General features: G+C 38.0%; 1 protein-coding gene, 1 long non-coding RNA gene and 1 other non-coding gene across 3 annotated transcripts; all 3 read left to right on the plus strand.

Moving 5' to 3' along the window:
• The first annotated feature begins 509 nt into the window (after window positions 1–509).
• On the plus strand, window positions 510–716 carry LOC122022182. Its single transcript, XR_006122905.1, has one exon. It is a non-coding gene; the product is annotated as a small nucleolar RNA U3 (small nucleolar RNA).
• A 10,656-nt stretch (window positions 717–11,372) lies between these two features.
• LOC122019132 (protein HESO1-like) lies at window positions 11,373–13,358 on the plus strand. Its single transcript, XM_042576632.1, has 7 exons — window positions 11,373–11,496; window positions 12,164–12,342; window positions 12,417–12,512; window positions 12,619–12,685; window positions 12,812–12,936; window positions 13,095–13,190; window positions 13,275–13,358. Exons 1-7 carry the CDS (start codon window positions 11,373–11,375, stop codon window positions 13,356–13,358), a joined length of 771 nt encoding a protein of 256 aa, XP_042432566.1.
• A 172-nt stretch (window positions 13,359–13,530) lies between these two features.
• Window positions 13,531–14,174, plus strand: LOC122018470. Its single transcript, XR_006121786.1, has 3 exons — window positions 13,531–13,560; window positions 13,755–13,798; window positions 14,148–14,174. It is a non-coding gene; the product is annotated as an uncharacterized LOC122018470 (long non-coding RNA).
• Window positions 14,175–14,584: the final 410 nt, after the last annotated feature.

Consider the following 14,584-nt stretch of genomic DNA (forward strand, 5'->3'; position numbering starts at 1 on the left):
CATACTGCGTGGTTGTTGCTTATTTTTATTGTTATTGTTCCGGCCGTGTTGACCGAGGCATCTGGATGGTTGTAGGAAGTTTCAGATTGTCACCCGTACAAGGGAGATGCTGCTGAAATTTCTTCTGGCAGGGACTACCTGGGGCGTGACAGGTTCGATAAAACTTTTTTATTAATCATGCGAATAAATTAAGAGGCGCACATGAATAGAAGGCCAATATTTTTATACCCTATTTAAACATATAAATTTGATATTTTTATTCTTTTGTTAGTAATTTTTTTTCTTAATACATTTTCAAAAAAAAAAGTTTGGTGACGTTTTATCAATTGTTTATCACCTCGTTTAATCACTAAATTAAAAATGATTTTTAATTTGTTAGTAAAAAAAATCTTGGATTTTAATTGGGGGCATGCGCCAGTTTAATTGGATGGACGCTTAATATTAGTCCCACATCCGATATTTTTGAAGTAGATGAAGCTTTTATTATTGCAGTGGAAGCAAAGTCAAGCATGACCTTACTTGAACAGGATCTGTTCTATAGGCTCGTACAACTGTATCCTTGAGTGTAAAGGAGACAGGCAACCACTCTGGTTGATGATGTAAAATCTCGAGATCAGAGCATGATTAACGACAATTGGAATAAGAACAAGAATTATATTATGAGTGTTTGGTTTAAATCGATAGCCTAAACCATGAAAACGGGGTTGTGGGAGAGCAATACAAGCGTCGTGCTGCTAGGCGAAGCGATGGAATGAATGTTGCACCCTAGATGGTGAAAGTCCAGTAGCCGAAAGCATCACTAGCTTACGCTCTGACCCGAGTAGCATGGGACACGTGGAATCTCGTGTGAATCAGCAAGGACCACCTTACAAGGCTAAATACTCCTGGGTGAGCGATAGCGAAGTAGTACCGTGAGGGAAAGGTGAAGAGAACCCTCATTGGGGAGTGAAATAGAACATGAAACCGTGAGCTCCCAAGCAGTGGGAGGAGAATATGATTTATGACCGCGTGCCTATTGAAGAATGAGCCGGCGACTCACAGGCAATGGCTCGGTTAAGGGAACCCACCGGAGTCGTAGCGAAAGCGAGTCTTCATAGGGCGATTGCCACTACTTATGGACCTAAACCTGGGTGATTTATCCATGACCAGGATGAAGCTTGGGTGAAACTAAGTGGAGATCCGAACTGACTGATGTTAAAGAATCAGCGGATGAGTTGTGGTTAGGGGTGAAATGCCACTCAAACCCAGAGCTAGTTGGTTCTCCCCGAAATGCGTTGAGGCGCAGCAGTTGACTAGACATCTAGGGGTAAAGCACTGTTTTGGTGCGGGTCGCGAAAGCAGTACCAAATCGAGGCAAACTCTGAATACTAGATATGACCCCCCAAAGAAAATAAGAGGGATCAAGGTCGGCCAGTGAGACGATAGGGGATAAGCTTCATCGTCGAGAGGGAAACAACCCAAATCACCAGGTAAGGCCCCTAAATGACCGCTCAGTGATAAAGGAGGGAGGGGTGTAGATGTAATACCATAAATTTCCTCTATGCCAAAAGAGCAAAAATAAATAGGTGACAATAAAAGAAATAAAAAAAATAGATTTATAAATAACCTTGGGCTAGAATTGAACCCAAGACCTTTTATTTAAGATTAGTTGAAGTTGCCATTAGGGTGGTGGTAAAGCATCACATTGGGAATGTTGGTTGCTATGCGGAATATCATACCGGTTCCACTGTACAAAAATTTTGTACAAGTCCTGAACGTTTACTAACAACCTATTGTGTTCGTTAGAAATTAAATTAGGAATCGCAAACGAAACTTAACATTATTGATTCCACATTTAACTTATCTGTTCTTAGTGGTTTAGACTTGGATCGCAAACGATGCTTAACATTATTGATCCAAATCCACCGATGTTATAAATTCAATTAAATTTTAATTTCTAAAATTGGCTTCCAGGACTGCATGGCGAGGTACTAGGCCTTCTTGGGTATGGGATCATCCACCACCGCCTAGACAATGCCTTTTAAAGAAATTTAATATTTAATTTCCTTATATAACCCTAGGTTTAACCAAATAGAACAATCAAATCACAAATTTGAAAAACATAAAAAACACAAAATCGAATCATAAATTTGAAACCTAGAATCATATGCCTCTTGTGTTTGGTATTTCAAAAACCATACAAAGAAAACTAGTATGATGCGGAAAATAATTACTAGTTATACCTTTATTTGTACGTAACAACCTCTTGATCTTCTATCGTATTCTTCTTCTTATCTTGGACATTGTGTGGGCAACGATCTACCGAGATGAGAACCACCAAGACAACTTTCTTCTTCTATGTTTTGGCCACCAACCTTCAAGCTCCAAGGGATGCAAGAGCAAAGCCTCCTTTCTCTCCTTCTCCAAGCAAAATCCGGCCACCACAAGAGCTCCAAGAGATGTTGATGTTCGGCCACAAGAAGAAGAAAGGAGAAGAGAATAGGGTCGGCCACACCAAGGAAGAAAAGAGAGAGGAATAATAGAATATGTGTTGTGAGGTGATGCACCTCTACCGTCTCTTTTATATTACTTGGTCTTGACAAATAAGGAAATTTAATTATAATTAAAATCTCTTTATATTTCTTGCCATAGGTTAATAAGGAAAATTTAATTAAAAATTCCTTTTAACCCATGCTATGGCTAGCCACATCACATGCTCCAAATAAGGCAAGTTTTAAACACAAAATTAAAACTTCCTTATTTGTTTCCGGAAATTTTTAAAATAAAAATTTCTCTATTAATTTTCCCTTCATGGTTGGTTATAAAATGAAATTTTATAAATTAAAATCTCTCTATTAAAACATGCAGATGATTTTCAAAAAGGAAAGTTATCTTAAAATATTTATTAATTAAAATCTCTCTATTAAAATATTTTTAAAATGATTTTCAAATAATTTTAAAATGATTTTCAAATATTTTTAAAATTATTTTCAAATAGTTTTAAAATGATTTTCAAATAGTTTTAAAAATGATTTTCAAATAGTTTTTAAAATGATTTTTTTAAATGATTTAATTTGATTTTTAATTATTAATTTAATTTAATTTGATTTTTAATCATTATTTTAATTTGATTTGATTTTTAATACTTAGTCATCTCACCCGATCTAAATTTTAAATCAGGGAATCCTATAATTTTGTGAGATGAATTGAGTTCAGTTATAAGATTTGGTTTAACTTTGTGTTAGATTCAGGTTTAGCTTTGGGCTCAACAAATAGGCGTTCTCTGGATAAACTTCTGGGTTATGGTGAGTCACTTGGACATCATTAAAGTAACCATGCCTTCGAGGTTTTCCAAATAGTTCTATTCACTGAACTTAATATAAAACCTTGGTCTAACTGGTTAGGATCCATAAAGGATAGATTCGGTTAGTTCCACTTAGCCAAATGCATCAGGTCAAAGTCATATCTTCCTAGACATGCATAGACTAAACTTCCCTAACGTACTATCATCCAAAATTTCACCCGTACCATAGGTCAAGTTAAACTTGTTCCCTTTCTAATTAGCTCTAATTACTCTACCGGGTAGCTTGGTTTGGGTTACCTTGCCGGGTAAGTTAGTTTTGGAGGTGCCAGCTATTCTGGAGCCTCCCCCTACATTATTGATAATTTTATTTAAATTTATAAATTAGATTTGAGTTATATTTAAATTAAGTTTAGTAAATAAAAGGTACTTGATTATAACTTGGTTTGTAGTGTTTAAGTTTTACTTTAGACTTATAACCCAAGTCTAGATTTTGTTGATTAGTTAACTTATTAATAATCTTTTCTAACTTATCTATTTTATCTTTTAAGATATTACTTTGTTTCTCTAATTTTCTAAACATTAATTTCTTATGTTTATTAAATAATTTTAAGTTATTTTTATTTAGATTTGAATTAACTCTATTTATTGTATTGTTGGCAAGCATATCCAATTTTGAAGAGAAATTTATAATAGAGCAAGCAGGATTATTTAGAGTAACGACATGTGTTGAAAAGATTGGATTTTCATATAATGTAGATTTATTTACCTTGATTTTTCTCCCTGGATTATTGGGTCTTATTTCTGGGCATTGTCTTTTGCAGTGACCCATTCGTTTGCACTTAGAGCATTCAATGTGCTTCTTCCCTTCCCTGATCATTTTCTCCTTCTCCTCCGATTGTGCCAATCGAATCTTATGAGTAGGGCACTCGTTTCTATAGTTCCCTCTCTCCCTACACTTAAAACAAGTTATGTGAAATTTACAATTTGAATTTATAATTTTACCTTTAAGATCCATGATAGGATTCTCCCCCTTTACTGTTTCCATTTAGAATTCTGACTCAGATTCAGATATCTTGTCTTTGGCCATCAGTGCTATGACAACGGTATGCTCTGATTCTTCTGAGTCTGGTTCGGTGGTTGACTCTGGGGATTCAAATTCAGATTCGGACTCAGGTTCTATTTGATCTTCTGGCTCTGAAGGGATCTCATAAAGCTTGAGCAATTTCTCCCAAAGCTCCTTAGCATTGTTGAACTTTCCAACTCGATCAAGATCTGAATTTGTTAGTCCGCATAAGAGAATATGAGTTGCTTTTGCATTTGCCTTGAATGTCCTTATTGTTTGTGCATCCCACTTGTCACACGTGATGGGTACACCTTCTTCAGTGGGGAGAATAAATCCAATATGGACTATGGTCCATATTTCTGCTTCGGTCTTCAGTTGGTGCTCCACCTGGTCTTTCCAGTATCTGAAATTCTCGTCGGACAGAAGTGGTAGGTATGTGGAGTTGTACCCATCTTCGTAGGCCATTAAGAAGGAATCTCGCAAAATAAAAACAATAAACCTTGTTCCAAGACTTGGTCTTAGATTAGTAGTGCGGGAAAAAGATAGAAATAGGAATTCACGAATTTTGAGAAAAAATAATAAAATAATATTAAAATAATATTAAAAAAATATTACCACAAATTTTTGAAAATGTGATATTTCGCTAATATGGACCAGTGGTGAAAAGATGACAGTGAATTTTATGAAATTAATTTTGGAGGGAAGAAATAAAAGGAGTAAGGTTTTATTTTTATCCTAAACGAACGAAAAAACGACGAAAAAAATGCTCGAATGGTAGTTGTACCAATTCAAAGCAACCCCGCTCTAATACCAATTGTTGGATCAAAAGCGCTAGAGGGGGGGGGGGGGTGAATAGCACTCGTGACTTTCACTCGTTTCAGATTCATAAAACAATCGAGAATTAACAGCGGAAATAATAAAACACACAGAAGGACCCAAGTGGTTTTACTTGGTTCAGAGCCTTGGGTGACTCCTACTCCAAGGCCCACGCTCGTTGAGCATTTACTTTGGGCAATTCACTATCAGATCGTAAAGTATAAATGTGTATTACAGAATTGAAATATTAAAGCTATACCGACAACAGAATTAGCGAAAATAAAGATCCGGGTCGTCGGGGACTTGTCGTAGCTTTGTCGGAGTGTCTCGTTGACAACACGTTGCAGTAGGATCACTTGAGAACTGATATCTTAATCTGCTGCTCAAACAACCCTTTTAAATAGTGCTGGAGGCGCCTCCAACACCATCCAAGGTGCCTCCAACATGCCGAGTCAACCGCGTGGATCAGTGCTGAACAGTTCGTCTCTTATCCTGCTTGAGATGCCTCCATGGCCACTCTAAGGCACCTCTAAGCTCTGGTCCAAGGCGCCTCCAGCTCCGTCTGAGGCGCCTCTAGCTCCTCTTCACAGCCAGCTAACACTCTGCACCCGAGGCGCCTCCAAGCTCCATGGAGGTGCCTCAGACACTGTTCATCCAAGCCTTGCCTTGCTCATTTATCCCTGCAAAACATGTTAGTTCACCAAACACACACATACCCTGCAAGACAAAGTTAGCACACATAAAATATAGTAAAAGCAATGATTGACAATCTCCGAACTGTTCGGTTCTGACTTTGGATTTCCTACCGGAAACCCTAGGTCAAACCGACGCCGACTGTTCCCGCTTCCGGGGAACACGTCCTCACCTACTTCCCTCAGGAGAGATTACCTGATGTCAGTCCGGTCCTCCTGACTGACTGGACTTTCCGCCTAGGGTTACCACCCCTAAGACCTAAGGTTGCCGCCCCTTAGGGTTTTCCTCCACCTAGGATTGTCACCCCCTAGGACCTAAGGTTACCACCCCTTAGGATTTTCACTTGCCTAACCGCAGTAGGACTTCCCTGAAACCTCATTTAAGCACGTTAGATAACAAGGAATCCTAACTTTGAATCCCTTTGTCATTATAAAAACTTGGGTTCGATCGTCGGATGCTTCTCGCACCAACAGAGGGAGGCATTCAGAGCCAACACGCAAGTTTGTTGCATCACTTACAAACCAGTAATGGAGACCGTAAAATTTTTTTACTAATTCCTCTCCCACTTAGTTATTTAAGGTGAGAAATTTTAACTATGCAAGCGCGCATCACGGCAAATAAAACAACAAATATGAAAAAATAATTTTCCAACTATTATGGCATTTTCCATCACTGTCCTTTGCGTGTTGCCAACCCTAGCTGTTGCCATCTTTAGCCACCGCAATCGGGTCCAGTCGCCGCATCCGTCTTGCTTCTTTTTCCACTGCATCTCTAGTTCTCAAAAAGTACCACGCCTCGCAAGGATACGATCCGCGACAAAAATAGAATTTTACATTTATCGATCCTATATTTCACAAAGGAATGTACATGTAATCTAGATCAAAGCAAAGATGTAAAATCCTAAAACTAATACAGTTCCTGCTGTATTTAATACATACAATCATGCACACACAAAAATGCCCTTGACATGTCCAAGGGTCCAATCAAACACAATATCTATAAGCCATAATAGTTGGAGCCTGCAACCACAGAGTTAGCACATCCTACTATTATCCTACCTAAATTATGTATGACATGTGCATAATTAAACTGAAAACCAAACACACAGAGGTAAATCCTAACTTTGATACCAATTGTTGGTTGTTATGCGGAATATCATACTGGTTCCCCTATACAAAAATTTTGTACAAGTTCTAAACCTTTACTAACAACCTATTGTGTTCTTTAGAAATTAAATTAGAAATCGCAAACGGAACTGAACATTATTGATTCCAAATTTAACTTATCTGTTCTTAGTGGTTTAGACTTGGATCGCAAACGATACTTAACATTATTGATCCAAATCCACCCATGTTATAAATTCAATTAAATATTAATTTCTAAAATTGGCTTCCAGGACTGCATAACGAGGTACTAGGCCTTCTTGGGTATGGGATCATCCACCACCACCTAGACAAAGCCTTTTAAAGAAATTTAATATTTAATTCCTTATATAACCCTAGGTTTAACCAAATAGAACAATCGAATCACAAATTTAAAAAACATAAAAAACACAAACTCGAATCACAAATTTGAAACCTAGAATCATATGCCTCTTGTGTTTGGTATTTCAAAAACCATACAAAGAAAACTAGTATGATGCGGAAAATAATTACTAGATATACCTTTCTTTGTATGCAACAACCTCTTGATCTTCTATCGTATTTCTCTTCTTATCTCGGATGTTGTGTGGGCAACGATCTATCGATATGAGAACCACCAAGACAACTTCCTTCTTCTATGTTTCGGCCACCAACCTTCAAGCTCCAAGGGATGCAAGAGCAAAACCTCCTTTCTCTCCTTCTCCAAGCAAAATTTGGCCACCACAAGAGCTCCAAGAGATGTTGAGGTTCGGCCACAAGAAGAATAAAGGAGAAGATAATAGGGTCGGCCACACCAAGGAAGAAAAGAGAGAGGAATAATAGAATATGTGTTGTGAGGTGAGGCACCTCTACCCTCTCTTTTATATTACTTGGTCTTGGCAAATAAGGAAATTTAATTATAATTAAAATCTCCTTATATTCCTTGCCATAGGTTAATAAGGAAAATTTAATTAAAAATTCTTTTTAACCCATCTTATGGCCGGCCACATCACATGCTCTAAATAAGGTAAGTTTTTAAAACAAAATTAAAACTTCCTTATTTGTTTCCGGAAATTTTTAAAATAAAAATTTCTCTATTAATTTTCCCTTCATGGTTGGTTATAAAAGGAAATTTTATAAATTAAAATATCTCTATTAAAACATGCAGATGATTTCCAAAAAGGAAAGTTATCTTTAAAATTAAAATCTTTCCTCTCAATCTACAAATAAGGAAAGATATCAAATCTTTTCTTAATCTTTTGTAGAAACTATAATAGGAAAGATTTAATTTTAAAACTCTCTTTTAAATCATTAAGATGGTTACAAAAAAGGAAAGTTTTATCAAAAATTAAAATCCTCCTTTTAACTACAAATAAGGAAAGATATCTAACCTTTCACTTAATATTTTGTAGAAAGCTATAAAAGGAAATATTTAAATTTTAAACTCTCTTTTAAAACCATGATATCCACATAAGAAAAGATTAAAAAAAATAAAATCCTTTTATTTTCTTGTGGTCGACCCACCTAGCTTGAGCTTCAAGCATTGGCTGGCCACCACAATGGCTCAACCCTTTGGCTTTGGCCGACCTAAGCTTGAACTCCAAGCTTGGCTTGGCCGGCCACCTAAGGTTGGGTAAGAAGGTGGGTATTTGGTGGATATAATTCTCTATATATAAGAGACTACGATAGGGACCAAGAGGAGGAATTGGTTTTGGTCTCCCGATGAAATTAAGCTTTCTATGTTCGCCCCGAACACCCAACTTAATTTCATCAATAATAATTCATACCACTAAAAAATCATTATTGAACTACCACACCAATCCCAAATTACATTTTGGGCCCCCTCTCGGCCATGTGACATGGTCGTGTGGATACACATGGCCATCACTTGCTCCCTCTCGGCCAGGGTGCTACGGCCGTGTGGTTTCACACGACCGTGCACCTCTTCCTGTCGACCGTAGTGACACGGTCGTGTGGCTTCACACGGTCGTGCATCTCTTTTGGTCTCGGTCAAGGTGACACAGCCGTGTGAAGCACACGGTCGTGCACCTCTTCTTCTCGGGTAAGATGACACGACCATGTGGTTTCACACAGTCGTTCACCCCTTTGTCACAGCCGAGGTGACATGGCCGTGTGAGACACACAGTCGTGCCCCTCTTCCTCACTGCCAGGTGACACGGTCGTGCCCTGCTCCAGCAAGGAAGACCTTACACGGCCGTGTGGCGCACACGGTCGTGCCCAAACTTGGGTCTGGTAAGGCCACATGACCGGTCATCACCACACTACCATAGCATGTCCCTTCACGGGTAGGGCCACAGGGCTGGTTAGGGAAACACGGTCCAGACCCCTCCGCAACTATAGAGTACCTCTCAGCTCTGCTTCGCTCCAAACCATGGTTTAACAGTCGAAACAAGTTCAGACTAGATTTCTGAATCGAGCAAAGTGCAAATAACAATGTCCTTAGAAGGTATGGTAAGAGTAACATCCGTGCCCTAAGTTAGGGTTTCATAAAGTTGGTCGTTATAGATTGGTATTAAACCAGGTTCCACCCTTCCGCCACACACATATTAAGCATTGATCATGTAGCTCCCAAGTAAGACAGTACCTTCTCATAACTTGTATGCATTTTATTTCTGTTATGATTAGTAAGAAATGCTTGTTAAGATTCAGCATGCTTATAGATGAAAGTAGTAATTATAACAAGTAGGAATGAGGAGTGGCTGACGTATGTTTTCACTGATTTTGACTTATGATATGTAGAATGGCTAGAGGGTGACCAGCTAGATAGTCGAGGGTTAATGAACCTCAACTAGGGGAAAATGAGTCTGCACCACAGCCCAACCTTTTAGAAGTAGTGGCTCAGTTTCAGAGACAAGTGGCTGAGCAGCAGCAAGTTATTGCTGCCCTAACTGCTAACCAGCAAGCTTCCCTTGTGGTCCCATCGGAAGTCAATATGGTAACACCTACTATAGCTGAAATACAATCCGTTACACCTGTAGCCCCAGCAAAAGTGGTGAGGCAAGAAGCATACCTCATCCAGTGGCAAAAACTAAAACTAGAGAATTTCTCTGGCACCAATGAACCATGGGATGCTCAGGCATGGTTCAAAACCCTGGAGAGTATAATGGAGCTACTGGATTGGCCGGAGGTAGAAAAGATTAAGTGTGCCTCCTTCTACTTCACTGGGGATGCAAGAATGTGGTGGGAACGGGTCAAGGCAAAACGAAAGGTAGATCAAATGACCTGCTCTAACTTTGAGACTGAGTTCTTCGAAGAGTTCTTCCATATGCGAGTCACGAATTAACAAACATTACAATGAGTTCACGGAATTATGGCAAGGAAGTTTATCAGTAGAGGAAGCCATGAAGAAATTCAATAGGTTGGCTCGCCTATGTCTTGAGCTGGTCAGCATAGAAAGAGAAAGGGTAAGACTAATGCTGAAGATGCTGAGGCCAGAGATAGCTCTGAATGTAGCTGGCGGAATTAATAGACTGTAGACTACAGAAGAGTTGATTAGTAGTGCCCTGATCACGGAGCATTATCTGAACAGTATCAAGCAGCAGAAGCCAGTACTAATAGAGAACAAAGGTCAAGGGAGTTCTGGCACTCAGAAACCCCAGATTCATGGGTCAACCTGGAAAGGGAGCTCCAAGAGGAAGCAATGGAGTAATAAGAAGGGAGGATCCGTAAACAAGCAACCTAAGTATGCCACATGTTCCACCTGCGGAAAGATGCATCCTGGAATCTGTCGCAAGGGCACGAGTGACTGTTATACATGTGGTTAAGAGGGGCATATGGCCAAGAATTGCCCAACCAAGATCAACCTTCCTCCTGCACAACCTGTGCAATATGGAGGCAAGCAGGCACAGCTACACCAGATGCAGGCCGCGTTGGAGGGTCCTCATATTAGTCAAGGCAGACTGGAAGCTCCACTAAGTTCTACAAATGCTCGAGTTTTCTCCCTTACCAGAGAGGAAGTAGCAAATGCCTCCACCGTTGTCACAGGTCAGATAGGCATTTTTAATCAATATGCAACTGTGCTATTTGATACTGGGGCAACCCATTTGTTTGTCTCTATAGTTTTGCGGAAAGAATAGATATACCCTCGGAGGTCCTAAGGAGACAATTCTTGATGACACTACCCTCGGGAGAGATAATGACATCTACGCACTGGCTACGAGATGTGCCAGTCAAAATTTTAGACAAAAAACTGTACAACGATCTGATAAAGCTGAACATGTCTGATTACGATGTTATTTTTGGGATGGACTTTCTGAGCAAGTATGGTGCTTCCATAGAGTGTCATAAGCGAAGAGTCCTATTTCAACCTGAGGCAGAGTCTAAATTTGAGTTAATTGGAGAATCAAGGAAGAGAATCCAAAAATTCTTATCGACCATGAAGGCTCATAAAATGTTAGCCGACAGATGTGCTGGGTTTCTAGCTCATGTGGTTAGATCCCAGCGCTATACGTTGCTGGCAAAAGATGGAGTTGTCAAAGTGCTCAACTTGGAGGATGGAGGTGCCTTTACCTTTAGCGGCACCGACGACTTGCTGAAAGTCCTCTAACAACCCTTCAACATCATCCCTGTTTCAGGTCCATGCTTTTTTTTCTTTGTCTGTTTGCAGTTATCTATTTTTATGATCTCCAAAACTATTGAATTTGGATAAACGAATCATGGTTATGCTTTTTGAAGAATGAAATATTTAGTATTTCCTAACTTTTTGGAGAACCAACTCAGGCAATTTAATTGACTGCTGATGATTGTTGTGTGTAGACCAATTGTTCGCCCAAATGCTTAAGAGAACGAAATGCAATATCTGTCATTCATAATCTAGGTGTCTGCTGAAATCTATCATGACCTCTCTACTGATTTTCAAATTAGTCACAATATCTCCAATCTGTCGAGTAAGGTAATGAACACGACATTGTTGATTCTTCTTGTATATGATACTAAATGAAAAGCATGCAAAGCTAGATTCCCACAAAGAAATAATTTATACAATTGTAATAACTCATTATTTATATGGTGGTATACTTTAAACAATTGTCGACCTATTTTGAAATTTTAAAAAGGCACAACAAAATCTGCAAATAGAAATTTTTTAATACTATCTACATTATCTATCTGGAATCTTCAACAGACGATAAAAATGTTATTGATTTCAATTTCCTATCTTTGTTTCAGGTCTTGCTAGTTCTGTTGTGTACATTCCAAATGCAAGAGTTCCTCTGCTTAAATACATTAGCAGGCATCATAATATTTCTTTTGATGTCTCCGTTAATAATCATCTTGGTGTAATGAAGTCCAACGTTCTTAAATGTCTATCTGAAATAGATGACCATTTCCGTGACATGGTTTTAGTGGTTAGCATTTGTTGTAAGCATTTTTTAAAGTGTTATTAGATTTCTTTGTGATGTTATTCCATTCCTTTTCTCAGCTGAAGGAGTGGACTAAAGCACAAGATATTAATGATCCAAAGTCTGGGAGTTTAAGTTCCTATGCCCTTTGTTTGTTGGTTATCTTCAATTTTCAGGTAAAGTTGTAAGTTTGTGATTCTTTTCTGCTCATTTCTTGATGCAATATCAACTATCAAATTCTTTTCTAGAATCCTTCGTGTTGTTTTACTTTTTCTTTAGTAGACCTGCGAACCACCAATTTTCCCACCATTGCGAGCAATAATTAATGAAGAAAGAATTTCTGATAGAGGTATATATCTTCTAGAGCCTTGAAACATCTTTATTTCTTCCATCTTTTTTGCATGCCTACATGTCTATAATTATGATATAGGCATTTCCTTAGTGTATGTGTATTTTCTACTGTTTGTTGCTGCAGGATGGACTAACTTCTCTGGGAGTCCTTTTGAGGATGTGTGTTTCGCAAATATACAGAGGTTCAGATCTAGCAGAATCATAAACCAAAGCTCTCTTGCTCAACTTTTGTTGTCCTTTTTCGACAAGGTGCGATCTTTTAGATTCATGGCTAGTTACCTAATTGTACAACATTTAGCGTTTTAGACTGAGCAAGTCTCGATTTTCTTATCTTGAATTTATATAAAGTAGGCTATGATAGAAAGAGGCTGTTGGGATATTGATCAATATTAAATCTATATGTGCAGTTTTCAGATATTAGAACTTCTGGTTCAGATTATAGCATCGCGACATATGAAGGACAACAAAAAAGCCATCATTTTTGTAGATCACAGCCCCTGATTGTAAGATTGTTGATGTTTCTGCTGAAATTTCTTGGAATGATTACTTGCAGTCTATAGCTAGTTGATGATCTTTCAACTTTACAGATAGAGGATACTTTCGAGCAAATGGAAAATGCTGCTAGAACAGTCCGCTGGGTTGAACTACCTAAGATATCAAATGCATTTTAGAATGCACACAATAAGCTTTCGTCTGGTTCGGTGCTCTCTGATCGTGACTCCTTGCTCTCTCTTTTGACTAGGCCTTTCCTTACTTCTAAGTTTCGTGAGCAGCAATCGTCAACACATTACATCTGTTTTATTTGATTATGTGAAAGATAACATTTTCTTTAATGCAAGAACATGACTTGTTCATTCGACTATGTGGTTCCAGGTTGGTAAGCACAGCCTTGTGTTGACTTTAGAGATTGAAAATTGATGTAATTAGCATGTTTTTCTGGTGCTATAATCCAATGATATAATTTATTCTTCCAATGCGAGTAAACATTGTCAGATTCCTTTATACTCCTTTATGTATCAGATTTCTTATGATTATTTCTAATTTCCTTCTCATTTTTCTGGTCGTAGAGATCGAGCGGATCGAAGAAATACTTGCAATGTCGAATGGAAAGGTTAGTTTGCATCTAGTTTAGCTTTTTCCCTCTTAATGGAACATTCTTGAGATAGAAATGAGTGCAAAATAAATCTGTTAATATCTTAATTGTCTCAGAAGAAGTCTATTGTGACACTTGTGCTAGGCAATTGTATAATTTGAATACTTAATTCTACATTTTTCCCTCTACTTGACATTATAATTGTTTCTCTTTGAAAGTGCCCTTAATCTTAGTCCTTCATCTCGTATTGACTTTATTCACAGATTATTAGTCTTGATGAAGCTCATACTTCTTGGGTGCTTGACAGATAAGTGGATTAGAAATCTTTGTTTTCTTAAACACACTAATGGTTTTATTTTGTTTCCAGACACTTGATGGTGAAACAAGACCTATCGGAGCTCAGTTTCTGCAATGCTACAACAGATTTATCTGAGAATCCCTTATCCCTCCTTTGAGATAATAATTGTTGATTAAGAATCACCCACTAGTGGGAATTACATGAAGCCCTTGATCAAGTTGTATCCGCTATTGCTTGAATAAGTTGATTAAAGTTGCAAGTTGAGCCTGTACTTTCACTAAGACTAGAAACTTTATCCTTTAATCAAGTAGTAGCTTCTTGATGGAGTTTATTTAGCATATGAAACTCATTTAAGATTTATGTCTATTGTTCAATGTTTTTTTGACCTCATACTTGTTATAATTTTTTGTTTATAATGCATTGGACCTTATTTAACATTGTTTAAATTTTAAAGTGTGTATTTAAATAGATATATAACAAGTAGTCTTATTGAAGAAACCACAGTG

Source organism: Zingiber officinale, chromosome 9A (assembly GCF_018446385.1).
Source record: "Zingiber officinale cultivar Zhangliang chromosome 9A, Zo_v1.1, whole genome shotgun sequence".
Lineage (NCBI taxonomy): Eukaryota > Viridiplantae > Streptophyta > Magnoliopsida > Zingiberales > Zingiberaceae > Zingiber > Zingiber officinale.

Bases quoted from the DNA above. Each gene is read 5' to 3' on its own strand.
- LOC122019132 (XM_042576632.1), top strand. From the start codon at position 11,373: ATGAAGGCTCATAAAATGTTAGCCGACAGATGTGCTGGGTTTCTAGCT. The intron at 11,497-12,163 runs GTGCCTTTACCT...TCTTTGTTTCAG, and splicing joins GCTCAACTTGGAGGATGGAG to GTCTTGCTAGTTCTGTTGTG. The intron at 12,513-12,618 runs GTAAAGTTGTAA...TTTCTTTAGTAG, and splicing joins TGGTTATCTTCAATTTTCAG to ACCTGCGAACCACCAATTTT.